The following is a 25,218-nucleotide window of genomic DNA, read 5'->3' as shown; positions in this document are numbered from 1 at the left end:
TTTCTGCTGCTAAGGTTTTGAAAATGTTTATAAACTCTGATTTTATTTCCCAAAGATTTTTAAAATCATTTTTTTCTAAACCATATAATTCACCCTCTCTTGTATGTGAATCTCAAGTCCAACAAGTGGCATTAGATTCGAACTATTATTTAAGGACTAATCGTATCAGGAGGAAGACGACTTCCGACCAGAGATCTTTTCTAAACACACTACCATTTTACAACGATAGTAGATTTAACATTTGGCAATCTAGGTTTAGAATTTTTCTTCAAAGCATAAATCATGATTTGTGAAAAATTATAGTCAATGGTCTGTTTTACCCTACTCATCAAGTAAATGATAAAACAATGGGTAAACCCTAATTCCTTTGGACCAAGGAAGAAAAGAGAAAGACAGAGATATATCTTAAAACAAAGAACTTTGTAATAATGTCTCTAGTCGATAGTAAACTTTATGACGTCCACCATTGTAAATCCTCCACGAAATGTGGGATGCTCTTAAAAGGATATATGGAGCTTCTCCAAGTATCAAACAAGAAAAGATGAACACGTGAGACAGAGAAAATAAAGAGGCCAATCATTGATATTTTTCTAAATTTAGAATTATTGGTTTTTAAAAAAAACTATATTACTAACAAAAATCTAAGAATTAAGAATTGGAAGTTCAATACAACTCTTCAATCAATAGATGGGAGGAAGGGAAAAAGTGAATATAAAGTTCCATCAAGAGACAATTTTAATTAAAAAGTTATTCGGTTAACCTATGGATGATCAAATTGAGAAAGCTCATCCCCTTTGCCCTTACCAGCTTCACATTTATTATTTGGAATAAGGCAACTTCAAAATGTGTAAACATCTCCTAAATATCCTATATGTCACCCGTTGCTACTTCGAACATGTCAAATATCAACATGAAAATGTCCTTTGAAATTGTGCGTAGTACCCCTATTCGGTATTACTCTTTGGGCACGCTTTTTAAAATCATTAGCCATAGCCAATGTAGAACCACAAACGAACCAATCATGCAATGGTGACAGGAATGTCAGGGCACGTTTTTTAAAGTCATTAGCCATAGCCAATGTAGAATCACAAACGAACCAATCATGCAATGGTGACAGGAATGCTAAAGCCATATCACAAGTAGGTAAATGTGAGAATTTTAAACCATAAAACTTTAAAGCAAAATTGTATCTATCGATAACGCAAAGGGGAAATTTAAGTTCGAGAAATTTTTTAATAAATTTTCGTTTCAATTTGCCCGCGGCAGCACTGACAGTTTGAATAAAATTTGTTAGACCATATACAAAGGTGCGTTCCAAAATGCATCTCTCTGAACAAAGATAATAGAAGATAATAGTTTAGTCATTTAAGAATGGTTTAGGAGAATCCTTGAGAATGAAAATAGCAATTCCCTTTTACCCATCCTTTTTCTAAAAACAAAAGAAACCGAACCGGACCAACTAAAGGATTAAGGAAAACTCGACTAGGGAGGGACACACAACAATATAATTGGAGATCACACCTTCCTCTCGAAACAGAAACAAAACCCTAACGGATGACACTCTTCAAAGACCAACCAAACGACGATACATGAATTTGACGATAACTGATTACAAGGTGGAGATGATCAATGATGGCATGCAACACTTCTTTCTCGAATTTCATCAACCTAAATACAGTAACTTTTTTTTCATCCCTTGTTTCCATTTTCTTTCCCTTTTTTTCCTATGTGCAAATTCAAATGTTTCCCTTTAATACTGTAGATTGTATATTTTTGTATTCAATCGAGATTTTATGCGTTTGGATCAGTATTCAACATCTGCTACTCTGTGATTCTGACCTATGATGACGATCTTGTAATTGTGCTTCAATTTTGTAGCTTAATTGTTTGCTCATTTTCCTCAACGAGACTTCATTGTTTTCTGCTACGGAACTTATATTGGCTGTTGTGGCTGCGCAGTAGAATTGCTAGACTCAACAGCTGATCAAAATGCTTTTCTCTGATATTCAGGTCTGGTTCAGCTCTATGTTATCAAACTCGGCTGTATCGGCCGTTATCTCGACACGGAATGACACAACCAAGAAAACTATGCCAGGCCGTGCTGTTCTGGCACATATGGGTGACTCGGCTGGAACAACCGTGATAATGAGATTAGATTCGGAATGACGCTGCTCTGATGCAGCTTCTCCGGCCGCATATGCCGTATACAATATAACATAGGTTCAGTTTGCTTAGATGTTATTAACCAGACTTGGAGTCCAATGTTTGGTAAGCATTATTAACAACCTGTAGTACCTTACATATATCGATGGTAAAGAATATTACTATGCATTTAATTCAGCCTTGTTTGGTTGTTAGCTTTGCTACCTTACATTTTTTCTATTTTCATTCAGATCTTATCAATGTGTTCGAAGTGTTTCTTCCTCAACTTCTTATAGAAACCAATGCATCAGATACATTAAATGGTGATGCTACTGCCTTGATGATGCGAGACCATGCTGCTTATGAACAAAAAGTCAAAGGTAGTAATCCTTGTTAAATTTTTAGCATGAAGCTTTAATGTCTGTTATATGTTTGAATAATCAATGTTAAAAGTATGAGAGTTTCTTATTATTGTTGACCATAAGTAGTTGTTTTTCATCTAATTTCAATTGGATTGAAATGTCACCAATTGGTAAATAAAAAGATTTAAAGGCTCAAGATTGTGCAAAATGAATAATGTTCCATATCAAATGCATCAACACCTCATAAATAATGGATCAACTCCCACTAAAACCAATAGAGTTTGAATGTCTTATGTTCCTGCGTTGCATAGGTACCGGTACGTACCCAGTACCCAGTACGGGTACTGGTACGGGGTACGGCATTTTTAGAAAAACTAAGGTACGGGTACGTTAGTATAATGCTTTAAAAATACAATTATAACAATAACTAAACAATTATATTATTTAAATAACGATAAAATAATATAATTAAAAATAATTTGCTTGAATAAATCACACTTAAAAAGTATTAATAATTCATAAATCAAGGTTGAATATCAATATTTTCTTCTCCAATGAATGCAGCTTCTAGTTCAGGTTCATCGAGAGAAAGAGTAACAACTTCAAGAATACCATCTCCATCAAATAGATTCAATTCAAGTTCACCAATATCCCACATCTTTGTTACTCCTTCATTATAAATCTTACTCTTTCTTGAAAGAAGACGAAGATTTGTATGAACAAAAACTAAATCCTCGGCTCTTTTTGGATTGAGCCTATTCCTTTTCAATGAGTGAATGAATCCATATGTGCTCCAATTTCTTTTCAATGAGTCTATTTCTTAATTTTTCTTTCAGTTTTTTATTTATAAACAGAATAAATAAATAATCTAATTTTTACTTAAGCCCAAATTATGTTATCCAAAAAAATTTAATATCGAAAGAAATAAATTTTTTTGGGTACGTGTACCAAATGTGTACCGGTTGGTGTACCAAAGCAAAATAAAAAATAAAAAATTTGGTACGACTTCAGTGCGTACCGTACACGTACGGTACGTGTACCGGTACCCGGTACCGGTACTTTACCTAAAACGGAGTACCCGTGCTTCACAGTTATGTTCTCACTTGCCCATACACATGTCAACTTGCACATACTTATCCTAGTTTTATGTGCTATAAACTTCCGGGTTTGGATTCATATTGGGAGATAGAGCATTTTTTTTCTTCTTTTTGGGTTGCTAATGGGAAACTAGATTTTTCAATTTTTGATGTGGATCAGTCTTTAATTTATGCCAACTAACATTAATTCATTTTTCACAAAGCAATCATGGATAGTGTAGAAAAAACAACCAATCATCTTCCTACGAGGTAGAGCGGCTATATGGATCTATTGATGCCATGAAGTCATGTCATGTATTGACACAGTTTAAATTGATCATGTTGAGTATATTTATAATTTTCTTTATTAAATAGAAGTTTGATTTATAGTTGACTAGACAAATTTGGACCCGAGCCCTCTAATTAATAACCCTAGTAATTTATTAGCATCATAAATTAGAAACCCTAGTAGTTTATAAGCATCCTAAATTCGAAACCCCAATAATTTTTTTGCATCATTAAGTGAAAAAATTATTGTGTTTTTATGCAGAAAAAATTGACAATCATTAACTAGTTTGGTTACCACGAACTATCAGGAGGAGTGCTTTGAGGGAGAAAAGACTTCATGTATTTTGAACATGAAATGGGACAATTTCAATTTAGAGATTAGATATGACAATTCTCTTAACAAATGATCTTTTTAAAAATATTATTAACTTAAGGTTTTTTATATATCTCATGTGCATGCATATTAACCGTGCATACTTATTGTCCACCTATTGCGTGTACCTTACATATTGGTCTTATGATTGTTTAGCTCATCATTTTTTGGTGGGGCGATTGGGATTTTGAACCTGCCACTACTAGTTGGAGCCCGCCCCTCCAACCTGCCAAAAATACGACAATCCAACTTGCCAAAGATACGGCAGAGACGAGACCAAAAATATGGCAGGAACGAGAGACGGAGCAAGATATATATATATATATATATATATATATATATATATATATATATATATATATATATATATATATATATATATATATATATATATATATATATACTTCTTCTGGTTTTATTAATAAAAAGAAAATTTACTTTTTAGATTCATTGAATGAACAATGTATCTGAATTATATATAGACTAGATACATTGGATATTCAATGAATCTAAAAGTGTTATAAATAAGAGTAGTTTATATATGTCAAACTAATAATAGTTTGTGTAATAATACTATATACTATAATACTAATATGTATGTTTTAGTGAGTGTCGGAGCCCTTGCTTGGCCCGTTCAATCCGACCCTGCCTCATCTAATCCGACCATACTTTATTATCCTTGAAAAATATTATCGACTACTCCCTCCATAACGATTTATAAACAAAAAACACATTTCTTTTCAGAAACTATAAGCAAAAAACATTAATTTTATTTCATTTAAATATTTTATTCTAAAAATGCATATTTTCTAAGGTAAAATTAAATGCAAATTGTATTAATTTGCTTTGTCTGTCATTTTTTCCATAAACAACCAATTGAAATTGTTTTTACATCTTTCCACAAATCATATTCCAAAAAAGACACAAATTTAAATTTTATTAATCGTTTGAGTCAAAGATAAAAAGTTTTATTTATTGTAGATCTGACCTAATCGAGTCGGGCTTTATCAGACCCGACTAAGATGGGTCTGGCCCAGCTAATTAACAGCCCTAGTATTTAGCATTCCAAAGATTAAGACAACATATGGTTTGATGTTCTTCGTGTAAAAAATTTGTGTTGGGAAGTAAGAGAAATACCCTGAGAGGAGAGGAGGGTTTTATTTTCATAATCTCACAAGCTTAGTCATTATATTTGCGTTGTTTTTCTCATCCTTTTGAACGATACATCAAATTCAGCTTGCATTCTTCATTTTCAGCATTGGAATTTAACAGCAGCACCAGTTGGTACCACCGGCGCCACTATAAATTATCAATTATTTTCAGGTTTCAGCTTCGATCTTGTAATGTAATTGTATCTGTCTCTTTTCACCGTCCTAAAACCCTTCATTTCATTGTTGTCACTGCCATTTTTGTGATGTATTAGTTTTCATTTAGTGGTCTTAATCATTAGGTAAATCTGTTCATAAAATACCAAATGGTCACAACCCTTCATACCCTTTTTTCAAATTTGTGTATACTTATTATATCTTGATCAGATTTCACTATAAAGTCTTGCTCTGTGTTTGTATAATTAACATATACAAAAGGGCAAGCTAGAATTTCATTTTGTTGTTTGTTTTTGCCTCCTTTATTTTTGAGATCAAACTCAGAACGTATCAAGCATAGAAGTAGAGACTAGAGAATCAAAGTCATGGCAAATGAGTCTTCTCTTGATCGCGTTGAAGCTGAAACTCTTACTGATTTTCATGGAAACAGCAGTTGTCTTGTCGAGGATCGTGTGGATAGTACTGATCATGACAAAACTAAACAAAAATCTTTGTTTTGTCAATTTTTTTCGGTTTACCTAAAGGAGAATTGTAGTAGAGGTAATTTGAGGCCTGTGCCGGTGACACTTGGTGATGGTCAGTTGCTTGATTTATACCATCTATTTTCCCTTGTGAAGGAAAATGGTGGGTATGATGCGGTATCAAGAAAAGGGTTGTGGGATTTTGTCTTAGTTGAACTGGGTTTGAATCTTCATGTTTTGGCTTTGGTAAAATTAGTTTACGAAAAATATCTTAACGATTTTGAAGGCTGGCTCAGCAATACTTTTAAGGGTAATGCCGCCTCTTGCTTGGAAATATCTGCAGAGGATTTTAATTCTCGCAAACGTGAACTAGAATCATCATTTGGAATGGTAACCTGGACGAGGCATATTGCAAAACATCCGCTTGATCCTGCAGCTAAACTGTTACCAGAACCTTCAAAATGGGAAGAAAGAGACATTCTCTCGATGAGAAAACATGTAGAACTAAACCGTGGATCATCTTCCCAGGTATAATTTCAAATATAATGATTTTGTACATGATTTTACACGTTGGATTTTGTGTTGTTTCATATCTTGAACCAGAATGTTTTCACATGAATGGCTAGTTATCTTTTTATTGTATTTATGATTAGCAATACAATGTACTTAATCTGTCCATGAAATAAATATATACTTGCAATCTATCGGTTCATTACCTAAAAGAATATACACACATTCCAAAATCTCCGGTTGCTATCTGCTAAATATCAACAAAGGTTACTGCAATAATAGTGTAATTGGATAAATTTTTTGGCCAGGTACAAAATTTCTACTCTCAAAATTGCGTCTATGACCTAGGCACTTCACAATAAGAAAGATATCATGGCCAAACATTAAAAAAAATCCGTCTTTATCAACAAATGAGAAAAAAATTATTTGCATTATAAAATTTCCATTTAGAACTGTAACTGCTTTATTGAGCCTGTTATTAGTATCCTACGATACATGCGAGTCATATATCAATCATCCCAATCAATACCAATTGATGCTTGTATCTATATGTTGGATAGAGATCACAATATGAATCTGCATTCATACTCTGTTACAGGCACAGCCTTGAAACGGACTGGGCCGTGCAATCTGATTTGCAAAAGGCCTGTTAGGTTTTATTTTTGTTAAAAAGAGACAGAATCAGCTGAAATCAAGTATTCCAAATAACCCAAATTTTATTCACCATTGAACAGCTCTAGCACACTATGCGTTTAGTCCCGTCTCACCTCCTTTATTCTTTTTTGCTCTTTGCTTATGTCACTTATTTTTATTGATCATGTATCCTATGATTTATAATCAAATTCAATTCATAATTTGGGAAATAGTTCTTCCGAATTCACGATCTGAATCTTAGTTCGATAACCATGTTATTGAGCTTCCTCCAAAGAGATCGTACCTTTACAAAGCTGTAAATTTGCTCACTTGTTGTGGGTTATAGTCATGGAAACAACCTTTACACACGGATAAGGCAAGGTCGCATACTCTGACCTTGTCCTATTCCTGTTAACCCTAAAATGAACTGCAATTGACCTGTTTATTTGTTAAACCCAATTTTGAACCATAAGATTTGCTATTCACACACATCCTCACATCCTCAGAGATACCATTAAAATTCATTTAAAAACTTTTTTTAAACAAATTACAAAATTTAATGAAGAGAGAAGTTAAATCAATAATTTTACTCTTGATACGCACTTCCCTTTGAACATGTCTTAAACTTTGTTTGCTTTTGCTTCTATGACTGCGGGCAAATATAGTTTTGGCGGTGTGGTGGTAGTATAGGAGAGTTTGACAGAGTAAGGTGTATTAGTCATCAGGAGATTGGGAACTGAGGAAAACTAGGGGTGGTTGTAATGGAGCTGCATTAAAATTAACAATTTAATAGAATTTTATTCAAGTAAACCCTGTCCGAATATTATGTTGATACAAGAACTGAGATGGTAAATACAGATAACAGAAAATCTCCCCTATGTATTTGAGATACCTGAAACATCCTGCTCTTAAAGCACCAATAAGGAGAGTTGACGAGATGGAGCAAATTATTTTGAGAAATTTAGAGTTAAGTGATCTATCTTTCAACTAATAAATGATAGAGCATTCTGATGTTTATTCCTTGTACTCCTAATTGGAAAATACTTGGTCTTTGTTGTTTTCCGATAGGAATCTAGCTCAGGGAAATGAAGAATGGTTAGAAACATTCTAATGTTAAAAACAGCCTCTAAGTGACTACCTCCATTCTTTTTTACCCTCTATCTAACTAATCCTCCTAACTTACTCGGTAACTAATTCTATAATTCTCCTTGCCAACTCTTCCCTTATTTCCTTCCCATGCCATTTATCTCTTGATTGATATTTTTGCATCACATATGTTCTTCCTTTCAGTTTTTTTTTTTTTGTTCTGGTGGATTAATGTTGTTGGGTGTTTTAATCACATACCTGCTGGTTTGATGGTTTGAGAGGCAACACTTACCCCTCTGGTGATTTTGTCAAAATCCATAAATTTTCAATTAATGGGTTAGTAACTTGAAATGATAGCATAGTTCATCTTTGTTCTGTTATCCCGCAGCTCTATTAATTCACATAAATTTCATTAATCCCTTTTATTAGTTTTCATAAAGCTCAATAAAGGTGAGTGATAAATCTGAAATGCACTGTATTTAATCCTTATAATGTCTTACAACCTTCACAGTAGATTCTTCAATAAATAACTAATTTTTATTATTTTGATAACAAAATATTGGAAATTACTTTTGCCAGCAGGCAATATTTTAAAGATGAAATTTATTTAACTTGTGTGTTTTGTGGAAAAAGTCAACTGAGTTTTCTGAAATTGTGTGCTTTACAGAAGGTGAAGATGCATTCTGCCATGTATGAAGATCCTGTTGCTCTTAGTCATCAAGGTACAAAGAAATTGAGAAGTAGTAAAAGGCTTCGAAGCCCTGGTAATAGAAATAAATGCCTTCTGGACAAAAATACTGCTAAACCAGATGTAGCTGAAAAGAAAAAATTTATGTCATCTTTGGGTGGTTTCCATGAAACGAGTGTTCCTATAGGATCTCATTTCCAAGTGGAAGTCCCGGAATGGACTGGTGTAGCTTCTGAGAGTGACCCTAAATGGTTGGGCACACAAGTATGGCCTGTTAAAGATGACTCAAAACCTACTACTGAAACAGATCTTGTTGGGAGAGGAAGACGAGGAAAGTGTAGCTGCAATGTTCGAGGTTCTGTTGACTGTGTCAGATTTCATATTGCTGGAAACAGGATGAAACTGAAGCATGAATTGCGTTCTGTATTTTACCTATGGGGATTTGATCGAATGGGCGAGGGAGTTTCACTTCAGTGGACAGCGGAAGAAGAAAAGAAATTTAAGGATTTAATGAGGTTAAATATCCCCTCCGATAACAAGGATTATTGGATTGATTTTTGGAACAATACATCCGAAGAATTTCAAATGAAGACAAGAAAAGACCTGGTGAACTATTACTTAAATGTATATCTTGTGCAGCAAAGAAGCTATCAGAATCGTGTGACTCCAAAGACTGCTGACAGCGATGACGGCGAAGTCAAATTTGGATCTTTTGGTGATGGATTTGGGAGAAAAGCTATCAAGCATCGATCTTTGGAGTTCATGGAGTGCTCAGAGAACACACAGTGCTTTGATTTTGAGTAGACAAAACAAGGTGATAATTTAATTCGAGAAAATATTTGTTTGGATCAGACTTGTATACAATTCTCATTCTGCTATATTCATAATCAGGAACCCATTCCTTCACTAGGAAAGTTGTGGTGAACATCAACATTGAAATGAAGATAGAGGACAGAAAGAATCAGCTTGGAGAGGAATGGCTAATGTATTGAAACTTGCAAAAGCTTCTGTTTTTTTCCTTTAGGACAGCATTAGTGCTGGAAAACTTTTTTTCTCTCTTTCTTTTGGACAGCATTTGCGCTTTTATACTAGTCGTTTTGTTGGAGCAAGCCCTTTCAATTTTATGTTTTTATCTTGGCAGGTGTTTGACTTTGCAATAGAACAAATTTATGTTTGTTATCAATATGCTCAACCTTGCATACTATCGATACCTGATTTTTTATGTCAACTCGCATCTCACTATGGAGGTTTCCTTTCCATATCTTTTGGAGTTTCCTCCCTTCTGGGCTGTCTCTCCCCCCTTTCCCAAAAACGTGGCTTCTTCGCTTGAATCAAGCCTTCTGCTGCATTTTAGCTTTGCATTAACCAGCTGTTTGTAGTTCAATGACCATGAGAAAAGACTCTCATCACAGTCACCACTGTCCGATAACAGGAAAATTCTGAAGATACCCAATGCTACTCCCCTACTATTAAATAAAGCTTAGGTAAATATTTTTGTTTTGATTATTGTCATTGATGCAGTCTTTTGTATGAGGTGTTTTATTTTTTTTTGGTATATTGTTTTAAGAATGCACCTCAAGACTCTTTACACCTTTATACTGGGGAGAAATGTCAAATGTCTCTTATTTTTAGAGATATATCTCCATACCCACTATAACAAACTATTTGCAAAATCTATTTTACGGTGTGTTTGGAGATATATCTTTGAACATGCTTGGTTATCGAAAACTCAAAAAACAAAAACATGATCGGACCAAATTCAAAATCAAACCAACACCAACATCAACATTACATTAAATAAAAACGTTCATTACATAATAGTCATTAAAATAAATTCAATATTACATATTGTTTTCATAATAGAGAAAAACACTCTATATAACTTTAAATCTTCATCCTTTTTCAATTCAAAGTTGGTGAAATGGACCTTCTTTTTGCTTTCAAACCAAGGTGACTAATATTCTAATTTGACAACTCTGTGATTTTTTGAAAAGCGTAGGAGAGTATTCAGTTTGGATATCTTATCCAAAGGGATGTTTTCTCGGCGACCCTAAATGGAAGTGACAGTTTCTCGACATTGAAATACACAAATGCAAGGTGGGGGATATGAATTCATTCCCTGGTATTAGTGTGTTGTGTAGAAAATAAGGGTTGGACACACCCTAATTATATAAGTATTGAGTCACCTTGGACCTCAAAAACCTTATCATATATTAGGTAAGTTTTTGGAAATATATCTCTCAATAAACCACACGTTTTTTTTTACAAAAAAGGTAATTTGGAGATGAACATCTGAAAACATACCTGGTTGTTTTTTTTATAAATATGTTAGGTGAATTCGAATATGTATATTCGAAAACTTACCTGAACCAGAAAAAAACTAGAAACTTTGTTTTCAAGCACATACATTGTAAACCACAAGCCAAACTAGAAAATTAACCAAGAATTACACCGTTATATATTACTTATGTATTAAATCGTATCAAGATTACATCGTTGACGATAATACATACAAAAAATGTATCGATTACAATCTAAAATGCCTCAAATGATCTAGTACCACATAAAACTACAGTTGGTCCCGCCTTCGATTTTTTGTGATTTGATTCTCTTTCAAACTCCATCAATTTGGTGAACTCTTCCATCCTCTCCAGAAAGCGATCCGACCAAGTTTACGTCTCATTTGTTGAATGTGTCGTCCACTTCATCGATGTAGCTGGTATTGGACACCCATGTTTCAAATAAACTTGAACAAAATGAAGCGATTTTGAAAACCATCATATGTACATTATGCGTTCGACATAGTCTTTAGGTGGACCTTTTTGTAGTGGTAAAAATGTCTCAAAATCCATATCTTGTTAGATCAATCACACTCTGTCATATGCACTTGCTATAAGGTGGTCCATATCAAAGAAACACATCCATTTTGAAAACGGTGCTTTATCGCTAACACAAGGAATAAATGCATCTTGAATTGAATCAAAATGTTTTTTTGTCCTGTATAACTTCGTGTAGAATTCCATACGCGTCATCAACTCTTTCAAAAGTGTTTTGCAAACAAATTGGTTATCCGTGTCTCTTTTACTGAGCAATCCAAATATGACCCGAAAACCGCAATTACCATCATCTTTAACATGCACAATTTGTTCAATGTGTTTATGCATAAAAAGCGGCTTTTCATCAATGAATTCAATCCCGGGCATCGGTGGTGGAGGTGGTTTGCTAATGTGAGCACCCTTGTGAACATTTTTTTTTGTTGAGATTTTGGAGTTGGAAATTTCAAAAATATGAACCAACATGTTCAAAGTATGATGGAGACTGCTTTGTTGAATTGTCGTCTTGAGTCAGTTTTACCTTTTTAGGGACACCTTTGGTTTGAAACGGTTGCGAATGAGGTTTCAAATTTGTGGTTTCCGGATATGCAGTCTTCCTCAACTGTTCTTTGATGTGCACTTTTATGGTGTCATATGCCTTTGCAAATCTATCTTGGATTATTTCTCACTCAGTATGGATAGTTATACCTACTTTACCATCCTTAATCATACCATCATTATCATCATCAAATCAGAGTCTTTTCCAATGACTGTACACTTCATCCACATGTATCGGGGAATTAATCTTTTTTTGTTGCAATGAGACAATCAAATGGAAGACCGTAAGTCGTCCTAATTGTGCATCCACACTTTGCCTTATCTGTATCTGTCTATTCTGCTCGTTATACTTCGTGAAAGATAAAATTCAATCCTGACCGAGATACACACCCAAACAATTGTGAATAAAGAATGTTGTCTTTGAATCGATGTTTTTGCATTGTAATGCTTCGACCAAAAGTAGTTTGTATTTCAGTATGTTAGTTTTGTAGTATTTGGTTCACCCCATCCCAATCTCTACAGAAATCACTCTTACTATCACCCAACCATTCCTTCAATGTCGAATGTGCCAGTTCGATTCTATTAGTTGTTGTATCCGCGAGGTGTTTAACTTGATCGATCAATGCAAATACAATCTTCTCCTTCACTTGGTCTAAAATAAGACTCTCAACGTATTTCAAAAAAATTGGATATCTGACACACAAGTTCCTAAATTGAATTACAGAGGCAACATACAATTCTTCCGTGGGTGAATTTATTATATCAGTCCATGCATCCATTATCATTTTCACCACCACACTAGGTTTGATCATTTTTTTGTCTGCATCATTGATTTGTTTAGTGCCTACCGTAGGTTTTAGCCGACTCCTCACGTTTTTTGTAATGTTATATGGAAAAAGTAATGTGTAGGATGTCAGAAACACCTTTGCAATCAAATTCATTAATGTGGTGTCTCGATCGGTGACAATTACCTTCAATATGTTTCCTTGGTCCTTTAACAAAATCTTCCACACTTCCAAGGCCCATGTAACCTTGACCTCTTTTCCTGATTCCAAAAATGCAAATTCCACTGAAAAAATCTTCTATGTGGAAGTGACACCAACAATTTCGAGAAGCGGAAACTTATACTTGTCGGTCTTATACGTTTAATCAATAATGATGGCAGTGGAAATGTGTTGAGCAACTTAAAACTTTTGGGATGAGTCCAAAATATGTCACGAACACTGACTTTATCATCATAAATTGTGTACCTTGAAACATAGTGGTTTTCATCCAAAAGTTTCAAAAGTTGTTGCATTTCGGATCTTAGACCCCTTATCGCCATGTTGTTTCGATGACGCGCATTATATACATGTTTGATATTTGAAACACTTCCTAGGTGTTTCTGTTTCAAATCACCAAGTATGTTTTCCGGCGCCACTCTAATTAAAGACATGTTTGACACAATTTCCTTCTCCCCCGGTTTAAGTCGACATACAATGGGATGACCGACTATCTTTGTTCGCAAGACATGGTTATGTATTCTAGAAATCACATTAAATTTCCATATCTCATCGACGTTACAATATTCGTGCAATTTAAACTGACAACCATATTTTTTTGTTCTAGTGTCATTACGTTTCAACTTTCGATTCAGAGGAACATACATGTCACTTCTCTCACATCTCATGGTTACAAATGCTTATTTTCTATTTGAATCATTATCGGATCTTCCGATTATAATGTCAAATCCCGAATTTATGGCTATCATACAGAAGACCCATTGGAGCATATGCTCGCAATCAGTAAACAATTGTTCATTTATGAAATATTGACCAATATCTATCTCGACAACAATCGGTTTAACATCATCCTTCACTTCTTCTAGTTTAACATCATGCTTCACTTCATCTGGTTTAATATTATCCTTCACTACATCTTGTTTTACATCGTGGTATACACCAACTTTAAAAAATATATCCAGGTGCATCATATATAATAAGAACCAAAATAGGGAAATGCTTCAAAACCAGTAATAGAAGACTTCTAATATACATATCCGAAATTGTGGCAGGTGGGTTCAGATATGTACATCTAGACGAAGCATGCAATTTTTCAGCTCTTTAGATTAATGCAAACAATGAGGGATAGAATGAGGGAACTTTACGTTAAATTTCAACTTATTTTGCTCCATTTGATGTGATAAAATGCAAGAAATCTCGCTTGGAATCAAAAAGTTGATTGATAATGAATTATTTAAGGGTTTTAGGTTATGGAGGAGTTTAACGAGAGATAGATGATCATGCAAGGTGGTAATATATTCAAGTTTTTGCTAGAGATTTTTGGTGATACATCTATGAAAATATCGCCGAGAGGTTAAAAAAATCTTATAAATAAAAGCGTCATAAAATGGCTTCAGGGGTATGTTCAGAGATGTATCTGCGAATTTATCCTTAAGTTATTCGGAAATACATCTCTGAATTTAATTTTGACAACAAAAATAGTATTTGGTGCATTCGGAGATGTATCTGTGAATAAACCCAAGGGTATTTTAGGGTTTTCAGAAGTATATCCCATTATATAACGGTGTAAGGAGAAATTGCCTTGAAATAATGGTTAGCCTCAAGATCCAAACATGATCAAGTACAATTATTTTTTCTCTATCTTTGAGTGTTTAATTTTTTCTTAATATTTCAACACTTTGAAATATATGGTGGATAAAATTGTAAAAGAGAAAATAAAAATATTAATTAACGCCCAAGTCTCATAATGATAAAAAATAAGGAAATTGCTTAAAGTACCCTAATGATCGCTATCACACCCTTGCAAAAAACCAAAAATACTCTTAGAATCTGAGATGCTTCTACAAACGCACTAAATAAACACAACATATTCGTTTTTGACGCACACCCTAAATTGTAGTATGAATTTGTTCGGAAAAAGCATCTTCGTAGGCCATACAAAGGTGCACTTTTGCAAGTTACTAAGACACAAAATCACAAGGGCAGATGTAAAATAAAGTTAAATTAACATTGATACATGATTAAATCTAATCTGGATGTTTAAGGACATAGTAGGAAACATGTTGAACAACTTTATCGAATATGGATAAGTCCAAATATATCTCGAATGGTTAATACATCTTTGCATGTTCGGTACCTAAACACATAATTGTTGTCATCTATAAGTTTTAACTGTTGTTGCATTTCATTCTATCCCCCCTTAACGCATTGTTATTATGGACACAAATATTGTACACTTGCTTGATATTTGAGATATTTTTGGGTCTTTTGCGTTTCAAAATTGCAAGTACGTTTTTAGGCTGCACGATATTCAATGTCATGTCTGAAACGATTTCCTTGTCTTCCTGCATAAGGCGACATGCAATTGGATGCCCGATTAACTTGTCACATGTAACACCCGAGGATGACGAGGGCAGAGAGCGGTTGTCAGTGCACGAGACATGGCAATAAGACACTTTTGACAACTTTTAGGCCAAAAGATCAAATTCACGTGAGAATGAGAGGGAGTCAGAGGCTGTGTAGGTATGGGGTTGCATGGTTAAGGGATGACTTATAAGGATTTCCTGGTACTACCTATACCAACAAGATGCATCTTCTTTTCGGTATTTGGATGAGTGACCTTATGTGAAGTTTTCGGTAATGCGTGTGAGTCAGGATAAAACATGTTGAAAAGACCCGTGTTGGTTTGTGGAGTCAGTCGGTAATCCTGAAAGCTATCTGAGGCGTTACAAATGATATCAGAGCATATCACTCCCAGTACGATGTGGTTTAGAGACGAAGCAAACATAAGCTGGTGGACATGTACACCCTAAGCCAATTTTAAATTCTGCATTGTACCAAATCGTTAGTGAATAATTTATTTTCTAGAAAGAACTATTTTAGTTGAATTGAACCATTATAAATATTTTTTAAAAATTATTAAAAAATTATTTAAGACTTTAATTTTAGCATTTTTCTATAAGCATGTTTTTCATATAATTAATTATAAAATTATATAATTAAATGTTAATTAAATATTAATTAAAACAATTATTTTTTTTTAAAATAAAAATTATTTAAAAAAATTTATACACAATTATAATTAACTATCAAAATTATTTTTAAATAAAAATTTGAAAGCAAATCATACTTAAATTAAAATAAATAATTTATACTCTATTATTTCAAAATAGCTGAGATCATCTAAAATTTAGAATTTAAATTGATTTATTAATTGTTAAATAAAATATTTTTTTATTTAAGTAAATTTTATTATTTAAAATAAACAGCAAGTTCATGTTTATAATAGTGAAGCAGTAAGGTACCTAAATATATGCAGTGACAATAATATCACCAATACAGTGACACTATGCATATCATTAACAATTACGGTTCAGTTCTTTTGGTTTTGATTTGGTTAATTACGGTTCGGTTACTGAACTGTTTCATAAATTATGATTCGGTTCAGTTTAAGGAAAGAATTCTAAGGCTTAACCTCAGAAAAGAAACCCTAACCGAAGAGACAGAAAATGTCCTCTCCAATCAAACGCCGAGACACGGATTTGATTAACCTATCTCTTTTTCTTTTGATTTTTGCTTTCTCAATTTCTATTACTTTTCTAATTTGTGTCTGTTGGATTTATGTGAATCAGGATGATGACAGATTGCAAGGTGGAGATGATCAACAATGGCATGCAACACTTCTTTCTCGAATTTCATCCACCTAAATACAGTAACTTTTCTTTCCCTTTTTGTCTCATCATTCAACCATTGATTCATGTGGTGTTGTTCTCTTCAATTTTGTAGCTTAATTGTTTGATCATTTTCCTCAATGAGGATGAAATGCATTAGGATTTATCATTGGTTAACTTTAGGAGAAATGACTTTTTGACATCAAAGTTTCGATGCCGGATGCGGTGTCCTTTGGTCTTTGTGTTTATTTTTGACATGTGTGCAAGTTGTAGAAGGTAAAATAGGAAATGAGAGATTGAGATAACATAAACTGCGTCTGTATTTTGATGATCAAATAAAATACAGTTATAGCATTATATATGGAACTGAAGTGGGTTTTTCTTCTTCTATTATTTCACTCGCTTTTACTGGGACTCATTGCAGGTTTTTATCAAGAAGGTTTGTGGAAGATAAGAGTGGAGCTACCTGATGCTTATCCTTATAAGTCCCCTTCTATTGGTTTTGTCAACAAAATTTACCATCCTAACGTTGATGAAATGTGAGTTGCTCACATAATCTAAAGCTTCATTGTTTTCTAAGGGACATTGAATGTGTTTTAAGAAGGAAGTCTAGGGTTAAGTTGTTTTCTATTGTATTTAAGTAGAATCATTGGTCTCCGTCGAACCTATATTAGCTGCTGTGGCTGCGCACATGAATTGTTATACTCAACATTAAAATGCTTTTCTCTGATATGCAGGTCTGGTTCAGTTTGCTTAGACGTTATTAAACAAACTTGGAGTTCAATATTTGGTAAGCATTATTAACAACCTATAGTACCTCACATATATTGATGGTTAAGAATATTACCCAAAATGCACTTGCTATGCATTTAATTGAACCCTGTTTGATTGTTAGTTTTGTCACCTTATGTTTTTCTTATTTTTCGTTCAGATTTTGTTAATATGTTCCAAGTGTTTCTTCCTCAACTCCTTATAGACCCTAATGCATCAGATCCATTGGATCGTGATGCTGCTGCCTTGATGATGCGAGACCGTGCTGCATATGAACAAAAAGTCAAAGGTAGTAATCCTTGTTAAATTTCTACAGTATGAAACTGTAATGCCTGTTATGTGTTTAGGTAATCAATGTTACAAATATGAGAGTTTCTTCATTATTGTTGACCATAAGTAGTTGTTTTCAATTGGAGTGAGATGTCACCAATTAGTAAATAAAAAGACTTGAAGGCTCTAGATTGTGTAAAATGATTTATGTTCCATGTCAAATGCATCAACTCCTACCCAACACAACACCTAATAAATAATGCGTCAACTCCCACTCCAGAAACCAATAGAGTTTGAATGTCTTATACTCTCACTTGCCAACACAAATGTCAGCTGCATCCGCATACTTATCCTAGTTTTATGTGCTATAAGCTTCTCGGTTTGGATTCATATTGGAGGCTAAAGCATTGTTATTTTCTTATTGGGTTGCAAATCGGAAATTAGATTTTTCAATTTTTTTGATGTGGACCAGTCTATAATTTATGCCAACTAACATTAATTCATTTTTTATAAAGCAATCATGGATAGTGTAGTAAAACTAACAACGAATCCTCGTCCTACTAGGTAGGGTTTGCCATATGGATCAATTGATGCCATGAAGTCATCTCATGATCGTATTCCGTTTATCTATAATTTTCTTTATATAGTATAAGTTTGACTTATAGTTGAGCTAATTGGAACAAGCTTTATTGAGCTAGAAAAAAATATGGACCCAAACCCTCTAATTAGTAACCCTAGTAATTTATTAGCATCATAAATTATAAACCCTAGTAGTTTATTTATTAAGATCTTAAGTTAGAAACCCTAATAATTTATTAGCATCATAAAATGAAAAAATGACCGTGTTTCTTAGCAAAAAATATTGACAACCCAATCATTAACTAGTCCGGATACCACAAAGTATTTTGAGGAGTGCTTCGAGGGAGAAGAGACTTCACATATTTTGAACATGAAATGAAACTATTTTAATTTAGAGATTAGATATGATAATTCTTTTAACAAATGATCTTTTAAAAAATGTTATTAACTGAATGTTTTTTATATTTCTCATGCGCATGCATATCAGCCGTGCATACATATTGTGTATATACATATTGTCCACCCATTGTGTGGATCTTACATATTGGCCTTATGATATTTCAAACAACATACATTTTGGGGATATCAAAACGGGTTGGATCCACTGGATCAATCTCTTAGTTCATCATTTTTTGGTGGAGTGGATTGAAATTTTGAACCTGCCACTTCTAGTTGTCCCGCCCCGCCTAACGTACTAAAAATATGGCGGAGATAGGGAAGGTTGACCCGGTCCGCCAAGTTAAAATAAAGAAATGATTTTTTCCACTTAATTTTATTTATACAAGTCACAATCCATTTTCCAATCTTTTCCTCCCTAGAAAGAAGTTTAATTTAATCACTTTGATTTCATTATTTTAGCATCATATTTCTGATAGTTTATCAATTGGTTAACTCCTGACCTTTTTATTTTGATTGTCATGTTGGCTTATTATAGATTTTTAGATAAAGAAATATGGATGTTAGAATGATGATTTTTATATTTTTAGTTGACTCCTTAGTTATATATATTAGTTTCTTTTATGTTGGCCTTATGGTTAATAAAATAATAATTTTTTTATCAAATCTTTTTTATTTTCATCAACCTTGGTAACTTTGAATATATATGATAAAATTATTCAAAGTTACCAACTTTGAATATACATATATAGTAATTTTTTTTTTATCAAATCAATATTATATTTTCATCAACCTTGGTAACTTTGAATATATTTGATAAAATTTAAATATGGAAATACCTCTTTTAAGATCTGACCCGATACATCCTCCTAAGTTTAATTAATCGTTTGAGTCAAAGATGAAAACATTGGTTGATCGTTGATTTAACCTAATCGATTCGGGCTTTATTGGGCCGGACTAAAACGAGTCTGGCCTACCCAATTAACAACCCTAGTATTTAGCATTATAAAAGACAAACAAATGGTTTGATTTTTTTTAATATAATATTTTTTTTTTGTTTGGAACTAAGAAATACCCTGAGAGAAGAGGGTTTTATTCTCATTATCTCTCAAGCTGTATTTCTCATCCTTTTGAACGATACTTCAAATTCAGCTCGCTTATTTCATTTGCAGCATTGGAATTCAACCGCAGCACCACCACTGCCACTATCAATTATCAATCATTTTCAGGTTTCAACTTCGATCTAGTAATGTAATTGTATCTATCTCTTTACATCGTCCTGAAACCCTTCATGTCATTGCTGTCACCGCCATTTTTTTGTGATGTATTAATTTTCAGCTAGAGGTCTTGATCATTAGGTAAATCTGCTCATAAAATACCAAATAGTCACAACCCTTCATACCATTTTTTCAATTGTGTATACTTATCATCAACATATACAAAAAGGCAAGCTAGAACTTCATTTTTTGTTTGTTTTTGCCTCCTTTATTTTTGAGATCAAATTCAAAACATATCAAGCATAGAAGTAGAGATTAGAGAGTCAAAAGTCATGGCAAATGGGTATTCTCTTGATCGCCTTGAAGCTGAAACTTTTACTGATTTTCATGGAAACTGCAGTTGTCTTGTCGAGGATCGTGTTGATAGCACTGATCATGACAAACCTAAACAAAAATCTTTGTTTTGTAAATTTTTTTCGGTTTACCTAAAAGAGAGTTGTAGTAGAGGCAATGTGAGGCATGTGCCGGTGATGCTTGGTGACGGTCAATTGCTTGATTTATACGAACTTTTCTCCCTTGTAAAGAAAAATGGTGGGTATGATGTGGTATCTAGAAAAGGGTTGTGGGATTCCGTGATAGTTGAACTGGGTTTGAACCTTCATGTTTTGGCTTCGGTCAAATTGATTTATGATAGATATCTAAATGATTTCGAAGGCTGGCTCAGCAAAACCAATCCAAAGATTGATGGTAATGACGATGAAGAAAAAAATTGTAATACAGATGATGTCTTGTGTATGGAAATTTCTGCGGAGGAAATTCATTCTCGCAAACGCAAACGAGAATCATTATCCGGAATGATAACCTGGATGAGGGAGATTGCAAAACATCCATTTGATCCCGCAGCTAAACCATTACCAGAACCTTCAAAGTGGAAGGGGTGTAAAGGAGGTCAGAACTTCTTTGTTCAGATGCTAAAGGCAAGGGACGTTCTCTCTGTGAGAAAGAATTCAAAACCAAACAGTGGATCATCTTCCCAGGTATAACTTCAATGGATATAATGATTTTATACATGATTTTACGCATTGGATTTTCTTGTTGTTTCATATCCTGAACCAGAATGTTTTCGCATGAATGGCTAGTTATCTTTTTATTGTATTTATGATTAGCAATACAATTTACATAATCTGTCCAGGCAATAAATATAGTACTTGCAATCCATCGGTTTATTTCCTAAAATAATATACATTCCAAAATCTCAGCTTCCTAATCGCTAAATGTCAACAAAGGTTAATGCAATAATAATGAACGGAAATTGGATAGATTTTTTTGGCGAGGTCTACAAAATGTCTGCTCTCAAAATCACATCTATGACCTAGGCACTTCAAAATAAGAAAGATATCATGGTCAAACATAAAAAAAAAATCCAGCTTTATCAACAAGTCTGAAAAAGATTATTTGCAATATAAAATTTTCAGTAAGAACTGCAAATGCATTATTGTACCTGGTTATCAGTATCCTACGATACATGCGAGTCATATATCAGTTAGAAACAAAGCAAAGAACCCAACCAATACCAATTGATGCGTGTATCTATATGTTGGATAGATATCACAGTTGGATTCTGCATTCATAGTAACCCAATCAATGCCAATTGATGCGTGTATCTACATGTTGGATAGATATCACAATAGGAATCTGCATTCATAGTCTGTTGCAGGCGCCTTGAAATGGACTGGGCCGTGCAACCTGGTTTGTGAAAGGCCTGTTAGGTTTTTCTTTCTTCTTTTGTTTAAAAGAGACAGAATCAGCCGAAATCAAGTATTCCAAATAGCCGAAATATGAATCACCATTGAGCAGCTCTAGCATACCCACCTCCTTTCTTCTTTTTTCTCTTTGCTCATGTTTTTGGTCACCTCTCACCTCCTTTCTTCTTTTTTTCTCTTTGCTCATGTCACTTATTTTTATTGATCATATATCCTATGATTTATAATCAGATTCAATTCATAATTTGGGAAATAGGTCTTCGAAATCACGATCTGAATATCGGTTCGATAACCATGTTATTGAGCTTCCACCAAAGAGATCATACCTTTACATAGCGGTAAGTTTGCTCCCTTGTCAATTGGTGGTCACGGATTATAGTCATGGAAACGGCCTTTACACTGAAAAGGCAAGGTCGTATACTCTGTCCCTGTCCTATTTATGCAACGCTGTGAACCCTGTACGATAGAACAGAAGGAATTTCATATACCACCTGTAAATAACTATGAATGAGTCTGTATAAACAAGATTCGGGTTTTCCATGTACAAATTCAATTGAAAAGGAGTGCTGATTTGAAAAATTAATCATAAATGGGTTGTATCTAGGTTGTACCAAAACTTTTGTAACCCTAAATTGACCTTTTTATCTGTTAGCCCGTTCAACTTGAAATGGGTAACCTGAATTTGAACGGCAAGATTTGCTTTTCACACATATGCACTCGCCCTCTTTTTACTTAAAAATGACAGTGTTAAACTCTTGATACACACTTCCTTTTGAACCTGTCTTAAAGTTTTCTTGCTTTTGCTTCTATAACTATGGGCAAATATGGTTTTAGTGGTGTCGTGGTCGTATAGGAATGTTCGATGGAGTAAGGTGTATTAGTCACAGGGAGATCGGGAACTGAGGCAAAAGTAGGAGCGGCTGTAATGGAGCTGCATTAAGATTAACAATGTAATAGAATTTTATTCAAGTCAAACTCTGTTCCAATATAAGGTTGATATAAGAACTACCTCCATTATTTTGAGAGATTTAGAGGTAAATGATCTATCTTTGGACTAATAAATGATATTTCATTGTGATGTCATTTAATCCATGTAGTCCTAATGGGAAAATTCTCCGTCTTTGTTGTTTGCTGATAGGAATCTAGCCAAGAGGAATGAAAAATGCTTAGAAACATTCAAATGTAAAAAAAAAAAGTTTCTAAAGGACTACCTCCATTCTGTTTTACCCCTCTATCTAACTAATTCTCTTAACATCCTTGGTAACTAATTGCCGTAACCGTCCTTACCAACTCTTCCCTTATCTCCTTCCCATGCAATTTTTTTCCTGATTGATTTTTTAGCATCATCAAATTTTCTTTCTTTCAGTTTTTTTGTTCTGATGGATTAGTGTTGTTGGGTGTTTTAATCTCATACCTGCTGGTTTGAGAGCCAGCACTTACCCCTCTGGTGATCTTGTCAAAATCCATAAATTTCCAGATAATGGTTTAGTAATTTGAAATTATATCATAAATCATCTTTGTCTATTATTTTGCGGCTCTATAAATTCCCATAAATTCCATTAATCACTTTTATGGATTTTCATAAAGCTCAGTAGAGGTGAGTGATAAATATAAAATACATGTATTTAATCCCTATAGTTTCTTACAACCTCCACAGTATATTATTCAATGAATCACTGTAACTTTTATTACTTTGATATGAGAACATTGAAAATTACTTTTGCTAGCAGGCAATATCTTAAAGATGAAATTTATTTGAGTGTTATTTGGAAAAAATCCACTGAATTTTCTGAAACTTTGTTTTGCAGAAGGTGAAGATGCATCCTGCCATGTATGAGGATCCTGTTGCTCTTGGTCACCAAGGTGCCAAGAAATTGAGATGTAGTGAAAGGATTTCTAGTGCTGTTAGTTCTCGCTGCACTTGCTGCAGTTTATATGGTAATGGAAATGAATGTCTTCTGGAGAAAACAACCTCCAAACCAGATGTAGCTGGAAAGAAAAAATCCAAGTCATATTGGGATAATGTTCATGAAACACTTGTTTCTATAGGTCATCGTTTCCAAGCGGAAGTCCCAGAATGGACTGGTGTTGCTTCTGAGAGTGACTCTAAATGGTTGGGCACACAAGTATGGCCTGTTAAAGATGATGACTCAAAAGCTACTACTAAAACAGATCTTGCTGGGAGAGGAAGACGAGGTAAGTGTAGCTGCAATGTTCAAGGTTCTGTTCACTGTGTCAGATTTCATATTGCTGAAAACAGGATGAAACTGAAGCATGAATTGGGTTATGTATTTTACCAATGTGGATTTGATCGAACGGGCGAGGGAGTTTCACTTCAATGGACAGCTGAAGAAGAAAAAAAATTTAAGGATTTAATGAGGTTAAATATCCCCTCCGAAAAAAAGGCTTTTTGGAAGAATTTTTGGAACAATACATTCAAAGAATTTCAAATGAAGACAAGAAAAGACATGGTAAACTATTACTTCAATGTTTATCTTATTAAACAAAGAAGCTATCAGAATCGCGTGACTCCAAAGGATGTTGACAGCGATGATGACGGAGACAAATTTGGATCTTTTTGTGATGGATTTGGGAGAAAAGCTCTCAAGCATCCATCTATGGAGTTCATGGAGTGTTCAGAGAACACAGAGTGTTTTGATTTTGAGTAGACAAAACGAGGTAATAATTTGATAAATGTTTCCATAGCCGTTGATGTTGAGAATTTTTTTTTTGGATCAGACTTGTATACAGTTCTCTTTCTGCATTCTGCATAATCAGGAATCATTTTCTTCACTAGGAAATTTTTTGGTGAACATACAACATAAAAATGGCTAATGTGTTGGAACTTGGAAGCTACTGTGGACTACCCTTAAGGAAGAACTTGTAGAAGCTGCCATTAACTTTGTTTGACATGGTTATGTTGTAAAATGTCACGTTGTGGAATGCTTCTTGGAGGCTTCACAATTAGTGCTGCAAAACCTTATTTCCTCTTCATTTTGGACAGCCTTTGTGCTGTAAAACTCTTTCCCCTCTTTTAGACAACATTGGTGCTGTAAAACAAATCGTTTATTCGAAGCAAACACTTTGAAGTTTATGTTTAGTTAGACATTTGTAAGTTAAATTTACAATTTAGTTTTGGCAGGTCTTTGACTTTGGAATAGAACAAATTTATGCATGTTATCAATGTGCTCAACCTTTGCTTGAATCAAGCCTTCTGCCACATTTTAGCTTTCCA

The 25,218-nt window shown here is 33.9% G+C and overlaps 2 protein-coding genes across 8 annotated transcripts; both read left to right on the top strand.

The window, feature by feature from the left end:
* The first annotated feature begins 1,402 nt into the window (after positions 1–1,402).
* LOC131603650 (AT-rich interactive domain-containing protein 2-like) lies at positions 1,403–25,124 on the top strand. Of its 5 annotated transcripts, none has more exons than XM_058876050.1 (8): positions 1,403–1,677; positions 17,412–17,526; positions 17,725–17,777; positions 17,919–18,047; positions 20,176–20,232; positions 20,935–21,257; positions 23,792–24,662; positions 24,762–25,124. In XM_058876050.1, exons 1-7 carry the CDS (start codon positions 1,590–1,592, stop codon positions 24,650–24,652), a joined length of 1,626 nt encoding a protein of 541 aa, XP_058732033.1. In that variant the 5' UTR covers positions 1,403–1,589; the 3' UTR covers positions 24,653–24,662; positions 24,762–25,124. The 5 variants fall into 5 exon arrangements, with proteins under 5 accessions (XP_058732033.1, XP_058732032.1, XP_058732031.1 ...); XM_058876049.1 differs by having other exon boundaries at positions 1,404–1,677; positions 24,781–25,124; XM_058876048.1 differs by having other exon boundaries at positions 1,404–1,677; positions 23,792–25,124.
* On the top strand, positions 2,389–10,127 carry LOC131603651 (AT-rich interactive domain-containing protein 2-like). Of its 3 annotated transcripts, XM_058876054.1 has the most exons (5): positions 2,389–2,522; positions 5,498–5,564; positions 5,891–6,555; positions 8,924–9,758; positions 9,836–10,127. In XM_058876054.1, exons 3-4 carry the CDS (start codon positions 5,932–5,934, stop codon positions 9,746–9,748), a joined length of 1,449 nt encoding a protein of 482 aa, XP_058732037.1. In that variant the 5' UTR covers positions 2,389–2,522; positions 5,498–5,564; positions 5,891–5,931; the 3' UTR covers positions 9,749–9,758; positions 9,836–10,127. The 3 variants fall into 3 exon arrangements, with proteins under 3 accessions (XP_058732037.1, XP_058732038.1, XP_058732036.1); XM_058876055.1 differs by lacking the exon at positions 2,389–2,522 and having other exon boundaries at positions 4,710–5,564; XM_058876053.1 differs by lacking the exon at positions 2,389–2,522 and having other exon boundaries at positions 4,711–6,555.
* Positions 25,125–25,218: the final 94 nt, after the last annotated feature.

Source organism: Vicia villosa, linkage group LG5 (genome assembly GCF_029867415.1).
Source record: "Vicia villosa cultivar HV-30 ecotype Madison, WI linkage group LG5, Vvil1.0, whole genome shotgun sequence".
NCBI classification, from domain to species: Eukaryota; Viridiplantae; Streptophyta; class Magnoliopsida; order Fabales; family Fabaceae; genus Vicia; species Vicia villosa.
The sequence above is the reverse complement of the archived record's forward strand: the minus strand, read 5'-3'. Positions and strand labels throughout refer to the sequence as shown.